The sequence below is a fragment of the Carassius auratus genome, chromosome 14 (genome assembly GCF_003368295.1).
Source record: "Carassius auratus strain Wakin chromosome 14, ASM336829v1, whole genome shotgun sequence".
Classification (NCBI taxonomy): Eukaryota; Metazoa; Chordata; class Actinopteri; order Cypriniformes; family Cyprinidae; genus Carassius; species Carassius auratus.
The window spans coordinates 6,168,733-6,187,107 of NC_039256.1; the positions used below are offsets into that span (position 1 = coordinate 6,168,733).

An 18,375-nucleotide genomic window follows, 5' to 3' on the forward strand; every position below is an offset into this window, starting at 1 on the left:
AATAATAGTTATTTGATTTCTTAATTTCATGTACTTCATACCATTTTAATGTTTTTATTTTATTTCAATAATAATTATAATCAGTGTGAATAATAATGTTAAAGCCTGCTAAATGTTTTCTAATGCATTGTTATAGTATTTTTTGTTTTATTTTGATGGGTTTGTCTATTTTTTATTTTTCTATATGGTTTATTATTACATTTTTAAAGTGTTTTTAAGTGTCAGTTATTTTAGTACTTAAACTTTAAACAAAAATTTGAAATGCTGAGTTAGCAATAAACTGAAAAAAAAAAAGAAAATTATTATATGAAATATTTATTTTGTTTTAGATTATGATAACCCTGCTGTATTTTAGTCAACTAAATCCCACATTAAAATTGATTTTTTTGACTGCTGTAAATATTCTTAGCATTGGCAGGAGTGAAGAAAGGATACAAAAATAAGTCAACATATAAGTTATGCCCTATTACGCATTTTGAATGCAAAATGAAACCGAAAAGAGTGACCCCATCCTCTCCTAAATATAATTAAAGTATTAAATTTCAATAGCATTTGAATGGTGCAAATTCTCCAAGCAAGTACAGTACTAAGTGTACTTTACACCTCTGTAAATACACATAACATCAATATTTAGCTTTGTTAAAAAACCAAACAGAGAAACAAAGGTGTGTTCTTTACTCTCCACAAAGTTTACCATAAAAACACCAAATGCAATCCACAGTAATACGTTCCCAAAGTAGACAAATAAAAAAAGAAAGCCCTGTAGTAAAACAAGGACTAAACCAAACAAGCACATTCTGCCTGCATCATGACACAAACCTTAAATCACTGAAGAAGAAGTGTGAAGGAGAACTCCTTAATGGATTGATGTTTAGGTGTTATCCCGGTCACTGAATGATGTCGCTATGAAATGATGCATGGTTTGCATGGTCCTCAATGCCAATTAATGGTGGAGGGAAAGAAATATTGGCACGTTTTACCAAAAATCAAAGCATTCAGTAAGTATTATAAAATGCAATGAGCATGTTAATGTAAATTAGAGATATAACAAAATATCTAGTGGATTATGGTGGGCTTGCTGTGATCGGTATTGTTTTTCCCGACAAAACATGGCAATAAGACAGCAGATTATAAAAAAATAAAATAAAAAACGGTCATAGGTTGTGCTGACCAACCAGATTGATTCTAGGGGTGGACATGGCATGGAAAGTGTGAGAGAATATATTAAACATATTTCAAGGCACTGTGTAATATAACTGGCAAACAAGACATCATATGTTCAGCTTTTCAACTGGTTCCAACTAAATTCTATTTCAATTTTGTCCAGTAACAAAAAGGACTTGCATTGACCGCAAAATACAACAACATTCCCAAATATTTATGCAGCATATTTGTCAAACAAATACAATGTGAACATTAGTCCCCTTTTTAAATACATTTTTTTTTTCTTTTTTCTTTGCTGGTCTTCAATCTCTTAAAAAAAAAAAAAAAAAAAAACACATCCACGGGAGATACAGAAACCTAACATTTTTCCAATTCTGATTCAACATCTGCAATGAAATGCTTTTTACCTCCCTTGAAAAACAGAGATGTACAATACTACGCTCATACTTGAACGGAAATGCATTCTTAAATCACTCCATTGCAACGAACACAATGTTTTCCATCACAAATACTTCGGTCTTATCTCAACACGTTTTCCATTTTCTTTTTACATGTAATAAACTTAAAGATGGTACGTTTATACCAGGGAAGTAAAAGAAGTCATGCCACCATTTCTGGCACATAAAACGGTTCAGATTCAACACATGGATGAAAAGGTGCTAAATAAAACCATGAAAGATCTTCATAAAGACCTCACAAAACAAATGGAGGACGTCAAAAAGAACCACAACGGGCTAAAGTGCCGTTACCAAGAAAAGATTTTAGGTGTAAGAGCTTCAAAAGTAACCTAAAACACAAGGAGGGCAGTTCTAGTAAATGAGACATCCCTTTTTCCCTCTACATTTTTCCACTTATTTTAAATCAACCTCCATACTAACAGAGGAGGGGTAAATCAAACAAAAATACTACCCCATCCCATTGGTTTGCATACTGAACTTCTTCGACTAATCAAAGAGCAAATTGGGCGATGTGATTGGACATTCACTTCTTGAGCGGCTGGTAGACGGAGGCATTGGGGTCCAAGCTGGAAGGACTGGTGTCCATGAACTTGGAGGAGTAATGTGGGGTCACAGGGGTCATGCTGTTGGTCTCTGCCGAGTAGGTGATGCTGGGCATGACCGCCATGACCTCTGCGATCTTCTGCTTCAACTCTTTTATCTCCTGCTCCTTCTGCAAAATCTGACCTGTGTGCAGGACAAATAGAGAATAGGGTAGTGAGCGGAAGCAGAAAAGCCTAAGAGATATCTGAAGACCGGAAGAGGGCAGACCTTGAGCGATCTCCAGCTGTCTCTTGGCATCTCCGAGCGCTGAAAAGAGATCCAGTTTGATCCTGGTCTCAGCACTCAGACTGTTCTCTAGGTGCTGGGTCTTGTCCTGCATGGCCGACAGCGCTGACATCAGAACCTCCGTGTCCTTTTCGTTCTCCTTATATTTGCGTAACTCCTGCACATAGAGTTAAGTATATGAAGGTATGTTTCAGCCAATATGAAACACAATTCATGTTACATCGACAATTTGATGAATTGCTAAGTGAGAATCAATACCAGTCTTAACTTTAAGTACACAGAAAAAAAAAAAAAAAAAATAATAATAATAATAATAATAATAATAGTATTATTTATATACATACACAAAATCTGGGGTCAGTCAGTCAGTCTTAATTTATTTGATACATTTTATTTTAGCCATTTTATTCACCAAGTGTGTATTAAAATAAATATGTATATAGTATAATGCGGTGGAACAAAAATTACAAAGACCAACTTTGTTTTTATTTTTTTTAGTTTTATTATTCTGTGCCTCACAAAGGCCATCCCTCCCTGAATGCTTTATTCTAAATATTGCTATATAATATTGCTAAAACGCATATTAAAACAGCATGTCAGCAGGGGTTCAGGCTTACTTGCGCTTTGAGCTCGAGCTCTCGGATCTGTTCCTCCTTCAGCTTCATGTCATGTGTGAGCTTCTTGCACTCCGACTCCAGCTCACGTATGCGACTCCTCAGTGAGTCTGTGCACTCTCCTCTGTGAAGGGAGGCGAGAGTCAAGCCCACCAGCACAAAGACACAACGAAAGGAAGATGCACAAACACACACAGCACCAAATAACCAAGTCTATACCACAGAATACAGGGTTGAGACCATATTTTTGGGAGAACTATTTGTCTGAGCCTTACCTGGAGGCAGCCGCCAAAGCCACAGCACGTGCAGCTGTCGCCTCTTCCATCTTCTTTCTTTTCTTCTCTTCTGCAAGTTGCTTTTCCACTGCGGCTCGAACTTCCTGTTCTGCCTTGAGCCGCTTCTCTAGCTGCACAATCGTTTGCTTGTCTTTCTGCTTGGCCTGCACAGCGTTATGAAGCCTAAGACAGAGACACACATAATCAACACTGGCATAAACAACTGCAGGTAGAGAGATGGAAATGTGCACCTGATGATACATAGGCAGGTGTTTCCACAAGAAAAGAACGGTTTTTAACAACTGTAGTGATTAGAATACAATTGGGGAGCTTGGAAACTGAATTTTTTTTAACTTTGAGATTTTAATGTATGAAAGGTGTTACACAAAGGAAATTTATTATTGAAAATGATTGATTATGGGATTTACTGGTTAAAAAATAAATTAAATCGGATCTAAATCAGTGTAATTTTAATATTTTTATAGGGTTATACTATTTTTTTTATATTCTGACCGAGCTGAGCTTCTATTTCTAGATTTTTTTTTAAGTTTTAGTTTAAATTTTAGTAAAATTGTAAAGTGATGTTGTCATTTTCAGTGGTCATTTTGATTTGTTGATCAAATGATTTCATTAAAAAAAAAAAAAAAAAAAAAAAAAAAAAAAAAAAAACATTCATAACAATTACTGAAATTAAATTTTGATTCATTTGATTTTTTTTTCATTCGTTTTCAAATTATTGGTCTAAAATTATATCTTCATAAAAAATATAAACCTGTAAAAAAGTTTTAGATGGAAACTTGATTCTGTAATCATATATTACTAATGTTAATCAAACAAAATAAAAAAAATATATATCTTGCTGCTCTCAACGGATTCACTTTTTTAGGAATAAATCTACGTACAAGTCTACTTATTTCTAGCACTTAAAGGATTAATTTTCATTTTTCTGTGAACTATGTATTAATAACTCACCCTCATGTCGTTCAAACCCGTAAGACTTCCGTTCATCTTCATAACACAGTTTAAGATATTTTAGATTTAGTCCGAGAGCTCTCAGTCCCTCCATTGAAGCTGTGTGTACGGTTACTGTCCATGTCCAGAAAGGTAAGAAAAACATCTTCAAAGTAGTCCATGTGACATTAGAGGGTCAAAAAAAAGCAAAAACTATGACTTTTTTCAGCATTGTCTTCTCTTCCGTGTCTGTTGTTAGACAGTTCAAAACAAAGCAGTGTGTGATATCCGGTTCGCGAATGAATCATTCAATGTAACCGGATCTTTTTGAACCAGTTCAGCAAAACGAACTGAATCATTTTAAATGGTTCATCTCCAATACGCATTAATCCACAAATGACTTAAGCTGTTAACTTTTTTAATGTGTCTGACACTCCCTCGGAGTTAAAACAAACCAATGTCCCAGAGTAATTAATGTACTCAAACAGTACACTGACTGAACTGCTGTGAAGAGAGAACTGAAGATGAACACAGAGCCGAGCCAGATAACGAACAAAAGATTGACTCATTCTCAGAATCAACACAGTTTCAATGGAGGGACTGAGAGCTCTCGGACTAAATCTAAAATATATTAAACTGTGTTCTGAAGATGAACGGAGGTCTTACTTGTTTGGAACGACATGAGGGTGAGTTATTAATGACATAATTTTCTTTTTTCAGTAAACTAACCCTTTCATGTTTTTCCACATATGTCCTATTGTTTGTAATTAGTTTCTTTGCTCTTATATAGGTGTTTTTTTTTTTTTTTTTAATAAACATTAGTTAGGCTAGCATTAGTTTTGTGCAACTGAAATAGATAAGAATTATGACATTTCAAATGGTATCAAAAATATTGACATGATAAACCCCTTACTTAAAGCAAAAATAACAATATTTTGAAATATATCATTATCATGAAATAGAAATTGATCATAATCGCGATATAAAAGGTCACCCCCCTGTAAATGATTGTCCCCACCTGCAACCTGTTACTTTTCTCAGCGCTGATTAGGACTGACCAATCACAATGATTGGTGATATCAATGATAATGACACTAGTATTCACCTTTAATAAAAACACACCACCTGTCTTGTGGTCTACACTTCATCGGAGTTAAGGGTCTCGTTTAAAATGTGCTTTTGGTATATATATATTAACAAGCACTTTTATTATGCTTCAAGCAGGTGATTTCTCACTTGTTCTGCAGCAACTCGTTCTCCTGGCGGAGCTGACCGAGCTCCGAGCGCATGCTCCTCTCAGCGCTGCTCAGGGAGCTGATCTGACTGCGCAGGTCTTGCTCCACCTGTCTGCTCGCCTGCAGGTCAGCCTTCAACTTCTTTATGTCCTGCTCAAGCCTGCCAGACAGAGAAGAGGGGAATAAACGGGACGGATTCACTCAATGGCTGAATCGGAGCACAGTAGGAGTCTTACCGCACTAATGCTTCGGGCTTACTGAGCTGGTTGTTAGGTATACAGTTCTCCATCAGATCTCTGTGAGGTGCAAGGTTCTTCCCTGCACACTTCTGCTTCTTTTCACTCCTACTGGACGAGGAGGACGGTACGCTGCCATTGGTGGAGGTGTGGCTGTGGGGGGAGGAGTTTTTGTAATGTTTGGAGGTGGCAGAGCCTCCGCCTCCACCGCCTGCCTCCTCTTTCTGGAACAGGTTCTCGGCACTGCTGCCAAGCTCGTTGTTGAGTCTCTTAGTGTTTAGGTGGTTCTCCATATACTCAATGTCTTGTAGTTTAGCATCCACAGTCTGAAGGATGTTGTTGTTAATTCCTATGCTGTGCTGCTGCTGCTGTTTTTTGTCTTTGGCCTTCTCCTTGTACTCCAGTTCAGGCAGAGAGACGGGAAGTTTCTTGGGAACAGCAGTGCCGTTCTGAGCCACTATCAACGAGTCTGCTTCAAACAAGCCTTTTGAGGGGGCTGTCAAATGAATGAGATTTCAAGGTTACAAGGCAATGCTGTTTGACTGGTAGGACTATAAATGAAACACGTCGGAAAGCGTCATGCAAATGAATAGCTTATGAAGTACAATCATACGACTGATATTATTTTTGCAGTATGTTTAATGTGCAGAGTATGAAAATCTTCTGTATGCATGGATTACCTAGATACTATTAGGTAAAATCTCTGGTTTACGTCTGAAACCTACTGACTGAGTACCGTTTCTGACATTGCAATGCTCTAAAGTTGACCCTTTCATTCCCAGCGTGATGAATGAACCTTGATGATATGAAGGTATCAACCAGGACTTTTACAATCTCTTCGAATGAGCTGGCAAAAATTAAAAAAAAATTGTTTTTTAGAAAACTGCAAAATAAACTTTTTATGACAACTGGTTTCCCATTTGTTGAATTAATCATGCAATAAATATAGTTTGAAATATTTCAAATTCATTGTACAGTTTCACATAATAGATCAAATATATTACTAAACATATAAACTACTGTTCAAAGTTTGGAATGGAGTTAAGATCCAGTCTTCAGTGCCAATCATTCTAAAGTTGATTTGCTGCTCAAGAACCATTTCCATTTCTAATATATATATATATATATATATATATATATATATATATATATATATATATATATATATATATATATATATATATATATATATATATATATATATATATATATATATATATATATATATATATATATATATTTATTAGGGGTGTAACGGTTCACAAAATTCACGGTTCGGTTCGGTTCGATACACTGATGTCACGGTTCGGTACGGTTCGGTACGTTTTAGATACAGCAAAAAGAAAAAAATTGGCAGATAAATTTCCTTGATTTTTATTTAAATGTTTTATTTATTAAAACTAACAAAGTATGTGTTTTTTTTTTGTTTGTTTTTTTTTACATTGAACAATGATGGAGCTATTCTTTACCCATCTTCTATGGTGTTTTCTTAGCAGCATACTGTATAAAACAAAAATAGCTCCTTATAAAAATTTTTTACAAATTAAATGTAATATTGTTGTAGTAGTTATGAACAAATACAAAGATGTAACTCTTTTTATATTGAACTCTATAACTTTTTATATTGAGTGTGTTTTTACTCAATTGGTTCTCTATTTGGGCTTATGTTTTTTGGAACAAAGCAGGAATTACGGTCTGGCTGAAATGGGCTCGTGAAGGAATATTGTAATGGGGCTCAATTACATTAAGCATGTTCTTAAAACCTGCGTTTTCCACTACAGAGTAAGGTCTCATATCCGCGGCTATAACGTAAATGCACCATTCGCTGCGGTGATGTCCGTATACGGAGCCCAGGACGTCACCTGTAGGAGAAAAAAAATCAATCCGTGGCGACGGTTTTGCAATCCGTCCCCTCAGTTTATAAACCGTACTCACGAATTCATAAACTGTTCACTCGATTTAACAAATCGTGCCCACGAATTTCCAATCCGTGCACTCAGATTTTGTAAACCGTACCCTCTGTTTTTGAATATGTAGGCCTACCCTCAAATTCATAATCTGTGCGCACGCTTTCGCAATCCGTTCCCTCGGATTTGTAAACCGTACTCACGGATTCATGCAGCAAGCTCCTACGTGTTAACATACAGTTTTATTGAATATTATTATGTGGAATAGGTTTACAGCAAAGTGTCTTAAGTGATTCTCTATCAAGTGTAGTACGAGGTGGAATACAAAGATTTAATAAGAAAGATGCGCATTAAAATCTTGTTCAATTGCTGATAATCTTATAATAGCACTTTATTATTGTACAATAAACCTGGCATTGTGACTGACTCTGGAGTAATTTTTTCCTCTTTTGTAAGTTATTTTGGATAAAAGATTCTTATGCATAACCTGTTTAATAATATATAATAATGATACAAATAAAAATAAAGTTATTTTTTATAATTTTAATTTGTAGGCTAAATAAATGAGTACAAGACAGTAAAAATGTTTGTCATAAAATAATTTGTGAATTGCTTTATTTTTAAATAACCTTTGACAGTTTTGGAAATGCTTGTGTACAATTCTTTCTTAACATGAAGACTTATTTTTGTGATTTTATTATACTAAGCTCCACCCACCTCACCCCACCTGCCGGAGTTAGATGCATGTTTCACTGTAAAGTGTAAAATGCGTGTCAGTTTTCAAATCCGAGGGAACGGATTGCGAAAGCGTGCGCACGGATTATGAATTCGTGGGTACGGATTCAAAAACCGAGGGTACGGTTTACACAATCTGAGCGCACGCATTGGGAATTCGTGGGCACGGTTTGTTAATCCGTGGGTACGATTTGTTAAACCGAGTGAACAGTTTATTAATTCATGAGGATGGTTTATAAACTGAGGGGACGGATTGCAAAACCGTCGCCACGGATTGATTTTTTTTCTCTCCTACAGGTGACGTGCGGGGCTCCGTGGTACCGAACCTTCAGCGCGTACTGAGTGAGCGAGCGCCTGACTGAGTAGCCTAACATAAACATATAAGTGTGTTTTTTTTTTTTCTTCGGGGGTGTCAGGGGCGTTGCCTGTTACGTCGTTTGGGTTATTGGGCTACCTTGTTGAACGCATAACATTATATTTCACACACCTTTTTTATTTTCCAAATTTAATTAATTAGTCCAACGAACCGTTCGGTACATAATGCGTACCGCGTACCGAACCGAAAGCCTCGTACCGAACGGTTCAATACGAATACGCGTATCGTTACACCCCTAATATATATATATATATATATATATATATATATATAGAAATATTTAAGAACCATTTTTTTTCATGATTCTTTGAGAAATAGAAAGTTTAAAAGAACAGCATTCATTTAAAATGTATATTCTTTTGTAACATTATAAATGTCTAGTTGTCACTTTTCATACATTTAATGCACCCTTGCTCAGTGTTAAAAAAAAAGAAAAAAAGTTTTGAACCAAATCTTATTGATCTCTCACTTTTTAACAGTAGTGTACCATTTTAAATGATTCAATTCAAAAATCATATATACATCATGGATGATTTTTTTTTCTTTTTTTTTTCGTCTTTTCGTTCCTCTATAAAAGCCCAATTTCCCATGCAAATCATGAAAATTGTGTAACGTGATATTTGCAAAATGGTTGATTTATCGAAGTATCTTTATTCATGTTTTCAAAAGCATGAAAGAGAACTTGTGCTGCTCCTCATGAAGAGATATGCACTCAGAGAAAGAACACAACACGGACATATAAAGTCCTCTTTAGCTCAAGGTGTGCGCCTAAACGCTCAAATACATTTATATAATGTAATGAGTTGAGAACGTAATGAGTTGAGAATGAAAATACACGTGTAACAGTAATTAGGATCCGTGCAGCTCTTTAAGTGACAGCGGGCTATTTTTTTACGTTTGATTATTCATTTCTGTAGGCTGTACCACACTACACGAACTTTCCAATATAAACTAAAATAAATACAAAACTAGAGCCAAACTAAAACTGAAATGAGACTTTAATGATAAATGGAATACTGAGTAAATGAAATCATACTGCTTGAGACTTCCATTAAAAAATTAAAAAATAAAAACACCTTACAGCACAGTTTGTTTCAGGTTTCTTTTTATTCTATTGTCTTTGTCCTTTGCCTTTTTTTATTACTGAAAGTTTAATTATTTTCAATAATTTTGAGGACTTTTTGTTTGTTTGCAATTCCGCTGGCCGCTACAATGTAGATGTCATAGCATCCTTATTTACAGGAAACAAACATTTGATATGCATCACTATCTTTAAATAGATCACTCATATAAAGTTTTGGTCATATGGACCCCTCATAATCATGTTAAATAATTACAATATTGACCAAAAAAATCGTGATTATGATTTTTGCCATAATCAAGTGCTCTTACCCTCCTCCGTCTCTCGCTCCGGTCTCTGAAGCATCTGTTGTTCTGGAGGCAGGGCCTGCTGTAGGAGCTGCATGTAGAACTCATTTTCCTTCTGCACCTCCTTTTGCTTCCGCAGACGTATCTTATAGCTCACATAACTCTTGAATCCGAAGCCCAGCGTCACCACGGGATAGCCAATGCTGCAATGAAAGGGTTAGAACAACATGTTACAGAAAACAGAAAAAAAAGGTACAACTAGTGATGACTCAACATCAGACACACTCCCATGTGCTGCTATAGAGACGCCACCAGTGTGTTTACGAATACAAAGCTGACTCTGCGTCATAAGTAGTACAGTTACATCAGCTATGTTTAATAATCAAGAACCTGTGAAGCATAATGTGGTGTGGCTTTGTGCTTGAAAAGATATTTCACCCAAAATAATGCAAGCCTTTATGACTTTCCTTCTTGCATGCAATTCAAAAGGATAAATTGTGAAGAAAGTTTTTATCGTTTGGAAAAGTGCAGCATGAACATACTTTTAAATCTCTCCTCTTTTTGTTCCATGACAGAAAGTAGATCATAAAGGTTTGGAATGACGTGAGGGCGAGTAAAATGCGAGCGAAGCTTACCAGTGAGCTGCGAATGGACGGCAAAGGTCTACGTGAAAGTGTTTCAAATCCTTGAATCGGATGGCTGCTTCGATGTAGACGAAGAGAATCCAGAGCGAAACAGTCGGCAGACACACACCTCGCTCTGAAAATAGAACGAGAGAGAGGGAAAAGTACATTTAATGTTCGACAACTGAACTCTAGTCTGCTGTAAATAGTTATGACATTCTTATGGCATATCTAGGAATGCATAATAATTCAAACTATAATGACTTCTAGCGCATTAGTGACCTTGAGAGCTTGTACAAAAGGCTACCGGTTGTTTTCGGAGATCGATATTGCAACAGGTTTCACAAAACAAGCTCTAGGCTGCAAACAAAAGCCTAGTTTGCTGGAAGAACCCTCTCTTGTTGAGGCACGCTGCAAGTTGTGTGTCAGCAGGAGCAATCACAGTCACAGCTCAAGGCGTATTCAAGGAACAATCATTCAGTGTCAGCAATTCTTTTCCTCCTCTATCCTGAGGTATCGCTGAATCAACCCAAGAAAAGGACATATAATGACCAAAGCACTTGAAAATCCATGAAAAAGCTCTGCTGTTCACTCAGAGATCGAATACAAGAGCAAGGTGCATGCGCATATATATATATATATATATATATATATATATATATACATATATACATATATATATATATATATATGTATTTATTTATTTATTCAGCAAGTATGCTGAATATATTCAATTGATCAAAAGTAATAGTACAGACATTTCTACTTCAGATTATTACATTAGCATGGTTTCTGAAGGATCACGTGACACTGAAGACTGGAGTAATGATGCTGAAAATTCAGCTTTCCTTCACATTTCAAAATGCATTCAAATAGATTAATTTAAATAGTTATATTTCATAAGATTACTCTCTCACTGCATGTTTGATCAAGTTAAAAGAAAAAACATTTTTGAACAGTACTGTTACTGTACATAAACTATGATGCGTGTGATGATTGTATGTAGGTCATGCAGCAATTTTGTAGTCCAAAACAATTTTCCTCTCGAGGACAATAAAGTATACTACTACACTATGTCAATCACCAACAAGTGCTTTGGAGAGAGAGCGAGAGAGAGAGAGAAAAAAAAAAGGAAGATACCACTTGCTCTTTCTTCTTTTTAATGCAATTAAACACATTCAAGATAAAGGACTATCCAGAGAGATCTAAAAGCTCTTTCAACATCTCCCTCTCTAGTAACTGGCAGAAAAGTGAACAGTTGCGTAATATTTAGCAGAATGCTCCTGAATTATGCCCCTGAATAATCAGCGACAAAGGCTTTAGGGCGCTTAGATGCCAGCAAAACCTCCGACAGATCATTTCATGGACAGAAATGTGGAACAAACTGGGACAGTTGAAACAAGAAAACAGTCGATTGGGTTCCTAAAAGCACAGCTGGATACACATTAATCCAGTTTTCATTGGTGAACAACACATTTCTTCCATACGTTCTCTACAAATGCACCATCCACGTCCAAGCAACGGATTCTCAGTGTTCCCAAATTTAATCAACTCTAGAGTGTAAGCAGCTTTACTCCTAAAAAGATACTGATGGGAAGTCAGACGGGGCTTGAGCGATGTTGACCCACCTGTATGCCACACGTACTGTACCCAGACATACGTGCTGGCGGCGAAGAACAGCCATTGCTTGGGGATGAACAGCAGGCAGATGATGTCTGATGTGAATGCGACACACACAAAGAACACTGAGAACGCCTGTGGAATCAGATGAGAGGAGTAGAGACGGTCGATTTAACCGGTGTAAAACATGTCATTTAAAGAGATAAACAGTTCTGGTTTACAAAAAACCGAGCAGGGACACATACTCACCAGTCCCTGATATCTAAAGGAATCGTAAACGCTCCTGATAAAGAGCCAGAAAGGCCACAGGTACTCGAACCTGAACTCCAGCGCAAAATCGGCCAGCAGAACCAGCGCCCAAACGACCAAGAACTTCAGGTACAGGAAGGTACTGCTAGACCAGGAGAAATCAGAAGAAGGGTAAAAACTATTTATTCAACTCAAAGCAAACCTTTTTAATAAATTACTTTCGATTACTTTTCCACTCTTCCGTTATTACTGCATTTAAGCGCTTAAAAAAAATCAAAAAAAAAAAAAAAATCTAGGGAGGATTAATATCAGTATATCAGGTAAATAGACATACATACAATTATAAATGCAATTGAATATATATATATATATTTTTTTTTTTATTAAATATTATACTTCTGCATGTGCAAAAGTCTCTAAAAAGATAACATTTAATGGAGGCTTGTGCTAGCATCCAAGAAAAGCATAACCACAGAAATTTACATTCACTGCAGACATTTCCATGACTTTTAACAACATATCACATTTCAATGACTCTTCCAGGTCTACTCCGGACATTTTTAACTGAAAGAACCTCATATATTTAAACTATTCAAATATATTCAGCCAAGATGAGGTTTTGGCTGAGCAGATCTCTGTGGTGTGTATACGTACATACACAAATTTATCAGATGGGTCCACAGATACAAGGCCATGGCCAACACACGGTCATGACGAGAAGCATTAAGTTGCACAGGGTTTAATCTAAACATAGATGAGATCTCATTGCCTGACCGTAAGATCTTGCTGAAGATTTGTAGTTTTGTAGGTGTACCAGCAACAATCCAGCTACCAGTTGGTCAAGCTGTTTTTATATTGGAAGCTGGTTGAGCAACTAAGCACCAGCTACCATGATCCAAAACACATTTGCACAAGTAGGATCTTCCAGCAGAACACAGTGATGACGGCTATAAAAAAAAAACAACCGCATAAAAGCATTTATGCCATGGCCAGTACTATGTAATACTTATAATTTCATGTCCTGCAGTATTGAAGCCTATGGATGATACACAGATAGAAGCCAGAGCATCCACGTATACACTAACGTTACACACTCAGGCCGGAGTGAAGGATCACAGTGAATGTCATCTGTATATGACTGTGAAAACTCATAAACGGCAGAGCTCCGTTCAGAGACGCCATTACGGTGCGGTTGGTGCCCGGGAGCTTCTTGGTCCGTAACGTTACCTGCTGTGAATACCCTCGGTTATTCGGTTCCGTTTCAACGGGCGACGGAGTTTGCTGCAGTCCGCATTGCGCCGCTTCATCCTCCACCCTTTAGATTCCCGTCACTTTGAACAATCGAGGGGAAACTACGTGACCGTCCTAATACTGATGAGCATCGCTGCGCGAATGAGGGACTGTCAAGTGTTTTCCCACCACTAGACACAAAGAAATAAATAAAAACAGTCCGCGTGAGGCCCTCCCATTTTTATTCTGGACGCGTCGTGACGTAACGACGCAGGACGCTGTGCGCTACGTTCTCGAAGCAAGATGGCGGCGTCCTGAACAGACGACTCTGATTTTCGTGTTTATTTTGTGAAGGTAAGTGTAAACGTTAACATAAACTGTGGATTTGATGGTTTCCGTAGTAATACTCAAGTAAAACAGGTGGCATGTAGTGTAAACGGGGTGTCTTTTAATAGAGCACTTTGGATCAGGTCAACACATGCCTTCAGCCATGCTCGAGCTGGACGAGAATAAAACACAACTTGTTAGACATGTCGCGAGAATGAATGACTATTTTGATAACATTTTTGCAAGTATAAGTTGAGGGGAAGTTGTGACTAGGTTAATTAAGACTGCTTGCTTGTGTTCTTTGTAATTCGCTCACATATTAGTGTTGGTTAGCCTACACCAAATTGGCCATGTGATTGTGTTATTGTTATATTCTAAAGCTAGCTGTGTGTGTGTGTGTGTGTGTGTGTGTGTGTGTGTGTGTGTGTGTGTGTGCGTGTGTTTGTGTGTGTGCGTGTGTTTGTGTGTGTGTGTGTGTGTGTGTGTGTGTGTGTGTGTGTGTGTGTGTGTGTGTGTTTCAACATTCTTTTCTTTAAAGTTACAATAAGTGTTTTGAACTCTTAAAGATTGTTTAAGATGATGTAAACAAACATCACTGCAATTATGATGCATTGTGATCGCTGGGCATTTAATGTAATATGCACATTCAGTTAATTTATTTAGTATTTATTACATTTCTTGTAAATTATTTAGAATTTATTACATGTATTATATTTGCAAAATGTTTGTAGTGGTGGTATTTTTGTGACAAATTCCTTGTATTTGTGAGCAAGTAACAGCCCAGCACTGATATTGAAAAGTTTACATTGCACGGCTTAATGAGCATGATGTTAAAACATTAGCATGCTGCTCACACTACTTGTTGCTTTTCTCATTTCAGTGTTCAGAGCACACATAAAGATGCCTACAGCACTGAACCTCAGCAATGAGGTGGTCAAAATGAGGCCGGAGGTTAAAAGGGTGAAGGTGCTCATCATCCGGAAACTCATCCGTCAGATCTCAGTCCTGGAGAAGAAGAAAGGTAGCGAGGCAGACTTGGAGAAGCTCCGCAGGCGAGCAACTAGGCTTCGGGAGGAGATCCATGAGCTGAAAGCTGTCGCGCCTGACTGCGTCACCAAGGCCGCCCTACAGAAGGAGATCAGCTTTGAGAAAGTGTGCCGGTATAAAGAGGCCAGCCTATCTGAACGAGTCATCGCCCGCATCGCCACGCACCCACAGTTCAGCAAGAAAATCCAGAGCATAAAGGCAGCCATCAAAGCCTTCAAAGAAGAGAGAATAAATGCATTAAATCCAGAAAAACAAGCAAAAAACAATGCAGAAATTCCAATGATCAAGTCACAAGCAGACAGCGATAATGATGTGGGTTCAGAGAAATCAAACGATGAAGTTGATGATGAGAAACTGAAAGAGGATGACGGTGATAAAAATACAGATGAAGACAGACGAGAGGAAATTGATGTTTCCTCACAGGACAGCCAGAAGACGAGTTTAGAGACAACAGATGAACAGGCCAGCCCTTGCCAGAATGAAGAATCCCTTACAGTTGAGGTAAGTGTGAAGTGGTGTAATATTTCTCTCTGCACACTTATAAATCAAACATTGCTTCATTACACATGCTGTGTTCGGTAAGATGTGTACCATGACAATAACGTTAGTATAATCTGGCAACACTGTGGCGTTGATAGATGAGTGCCATTTTCTTACTTATTAATTTGGCCAATTGTTTATGTTCACGTTCCCACAACAAAATAAGTCCAAAAATAACCAGACAGTTTAAAATTTTAATTGATTGTTTGATTTAATTGATTGTAATAAAAATTGATTACATGTAATAAAACAGGATATTTGAAACCTTGGGTTTGATGCTGAAAACAAGATTAAATCTGTTTTGTTTTTTAACATAAATAATAATAATAATAATAATAAAAAGTTTAAAACACAAAATTCATTTCTTCACATTCACTTTTTCTAGTTAAGTATAGATTTATTCACACTAGCATTCAATTTTTTTTTAATTATTATTATTATTAATTAAATTCTTTTTTTACAGGAAGGAACCATACAATTTATCAAATGTGACTAAAGACATTTGTTACAAAAACAAACAAACAAGTGTTTTGGACTTTCTATTATCAAAGAATGCTCCAAAAAATACATAATGGTTTCCCCAAAAATATTAAGCAGCACTACTGTTTTCGAAGTTGATGATAAAAATAATAAAAAATGTCTCTTGAGCAGCAAGTCAGCATATTAGAATGCGCAATCATGCGACACTGATCACACATTATGCTGTAAATTCAGCTTTGACATCACAGGAATAAATTATGACAACACTTTAGTTTAGAGACCAATTCTCACTTTTAAAGGGATAGTTCACCCCAAAATAAAAATTATGTCATTAATAACTCACCCTCATGTCGTTCCAAACACGTGAGACCTCCGTTTATCTTTGGAACACAGTGAAGATATTTTAGATTTAGTCCGAGAGCTCTCAGTCCCTCCATTGAAACTGTGTGTACAGTATACTGTCCAAGTCCAGAAAGGTAAGAAAAACATCATCAAAGTAGTCCATGTGACATCAGAGGGTCAGTTAGAATATTTTGAAGCATCGGAAATACATTTTGGTCCAAAAATAGCAAAAACTACGACTTTATTCAGCATTGTCTTCTCAAATCGAACCAAACCTAATTGAACTGAATCGTTTTAAATGGTTCGCATCTCCAATACGCATTAATCCACAAATTACTTAAGCTGTTAACTTTTTTAACTGAAGATGAACACCGAGCCGAGCCAGATAACAAATGAAAGATTGACTCGTTCTCGAGTCAAGAACCGTTTCTGTCAGACGCATCTGATTCGTGAACCGAGGAGCTGATGATACTGAGCATGTGTGATTCAGTGTGAAGCAGACTGACACACAGAGCGTCTGAACCGAACTGATTCTTTTGGTGATTGATTCTGAACTGATTCTGTGCTATTGTTATGAGCCCATGTAAACCGAAAGCTTGAATCAAGGGCAATCACCGCCAATGACGCCATTACGTCGAGTGCAAAAGAACTGGTGAACCGTTTTCTTCAACCGGTTTATTGAAGCGAACTGTCCAAGAGAAGTACTGGTGATCCGAAAACCGATGCAACCAGTTCTTGACTCGTGAACGAGTCAGTCTTTTGTTCGTTATCTGGCTCTGACCCTCTGATGTCACATGGACTACTTTGATGATGTGTTTCTTACCTTTCTGGACATGGACAGTATGGACAGTGTGTTCCAAAGATAAACGTTTTACAGGTTTGGAACAACATGAGGGTAACTTATTAATGACATAATTTTAATATTTGGCTGAACTAACCCTTTAACTAGCTGCTTATTAGTAACATTGCTAGCATATTGTCTATTTTTTTTAGCATTTATAAAGCACACATTAACACATCAGCATGGCCATATTTTAGAACCCTAAATCCTGACCCATGCCTAAACTTAACAACTACCTGACTAACTATTTATAAGCATATTTGAGGCAAAAGACTAAGTCAAAAGGATAGTTCACCAAAAATGTTTAATTTTGTCATTAATTACTCACCCTCACATTGTCCTAAACCCTAAGACCTTCGTTCATCTTCAGAACACAAATGAAGATATTTTTGATGAAATCAGCAAGGAAACTACCACATTCTTAAGGAAGACATCGATAAAAAAAAGTCTGTGTGACATCAGTGGTTCAACCTTAGTTTTATGAATCTACAAGAAAATGTTCTGTGCATAAAGAAAACAAAACATTGCATTGACTGTCACAGAAGAGAATAAATTGTTGAATAAAGTTGTTTTTTTTTTCTTTGTGCACAAAATTTTGTATTAAATTTTAAAGAACTGTATTACACTAAAGTACTCTTTGCAAGAAGGTTATTCTGAAATAAATGCCTCTTACAGGAATCATCTGAAGCAGTGGCCATCCCAGAGGAGGTGATCAGGATGAGGAAGGAAGTAAAGAGGACAAGGGTGCTGATCATCAGTAAAATGGCAGAGCAAGTGGCTGCTCTGAAGAAGAAGAAGAAAGGTAAGGAATCTGAGGGGAAGGAAAGCCAAGAAAGAGCAACCGAAATAATGAAAGAAATCAAGGCTTTAAGGAGCCTTAAACTAGATCAGGTGACCATGACTGCACTTCAGGAGAATGTTGACCTTGA

General features: G+C 36.9%; 2 protein-coding genes across 3 annotated transcripts in view; one reads left to right on the plus strand and one right to left on the minus strand.

The window, feature by feature from the left end:
* Positions 1–658: 658 nt before the first annotated feature.
* On the minus strand, positions 659–14,094 carry LOC113113476 (macoilin-1-like). Of its 2 annotated transcripts, none has more exons than XM_026279670.1 (11): positions 13,867–14,094; positions 12,640–12,781; positions 12,399–12,525; positions 10,783–10,906; positions 10,172–10,350; positions 5,762–6,257; positions 5,527–5,685; positions 3,340–3,522; positions 3,068–3,188; positions 2,433–2,607; positions 659–2,348 (listed from the first exon to the last, which is right to left on the minus strand). In XM_026279670.1, the coding sequence occupies exons 1-11, from the start codon at positions 13,944–13,946 to the stop codon at positions 2,146–2,148; spliced, it is 1,989 nt and encodes a 662-aa protein (XP_026135455.1). In that variant the 5' UTR covers positions 13,947–14,094; the 3' UTR covers positions 659–2,145. The 2 variants fall into 2 exon arrangements, with proteins under 2 accessions (XP_026135455.1, XP_026135454.1); XM_026279669.1 differs by having other exon boundaries at positions 12,640–12,784.
* A 33-nt stretch (positions 14,095–14,127) lies between these two features.
* Positions 14,128–18,375, plus strand: part of LOC113113475 (serum response factor-binding protein 1-like) — a 5,639-nt gene continuing 1,391 nt past the window's right edge. The window contains exons 1-3 of the mRNA XM_026279668.1: positions 14,128–14,223; positions 15,077–15,744; positions 18,122–18,375. The exon at positions 18,122–18,375 is cut by the window's right edge and continues 1,391 nt beyond it. Coding sequence (XP_026135453.1) covers positions 15,097–15,744; positions 18,122–18,375 — 902 coding nt within the window. The 5' untranslated portion in view covers positions 14,128–14,223; positions 15,077–15,096. The remainder of the gene's footprint in view (positions 14,224–15,076; positions 15,745–18,121) is intronic.

Excerpts from the sequence above, each read along its gene's own strand:
- LOC113113476 (XM_026279669.1), bottom strand. The coding sequence starts at position 13,946 with ATGAAGCGGCGCAATGCGGACTGCAGCAAACTCCGTCGCCCGTTGAAA. Across the intron at positions 3,523-5,526 it reads AACGAGTTGCTGCAGAACAA|GCTTCATAACGCTGTGCAGG; the intron begins GTGAGAAATCAC and ends TCTCTGTCTTAG. Across the intron at positions 2,349-2,432 it reads ACAGCTGGAGATCGCTCAAG|GTCAGATTTTGCAGAAGGAG; the intron begins GTCTGCCCTCTT and ends TCCTGCACACAG.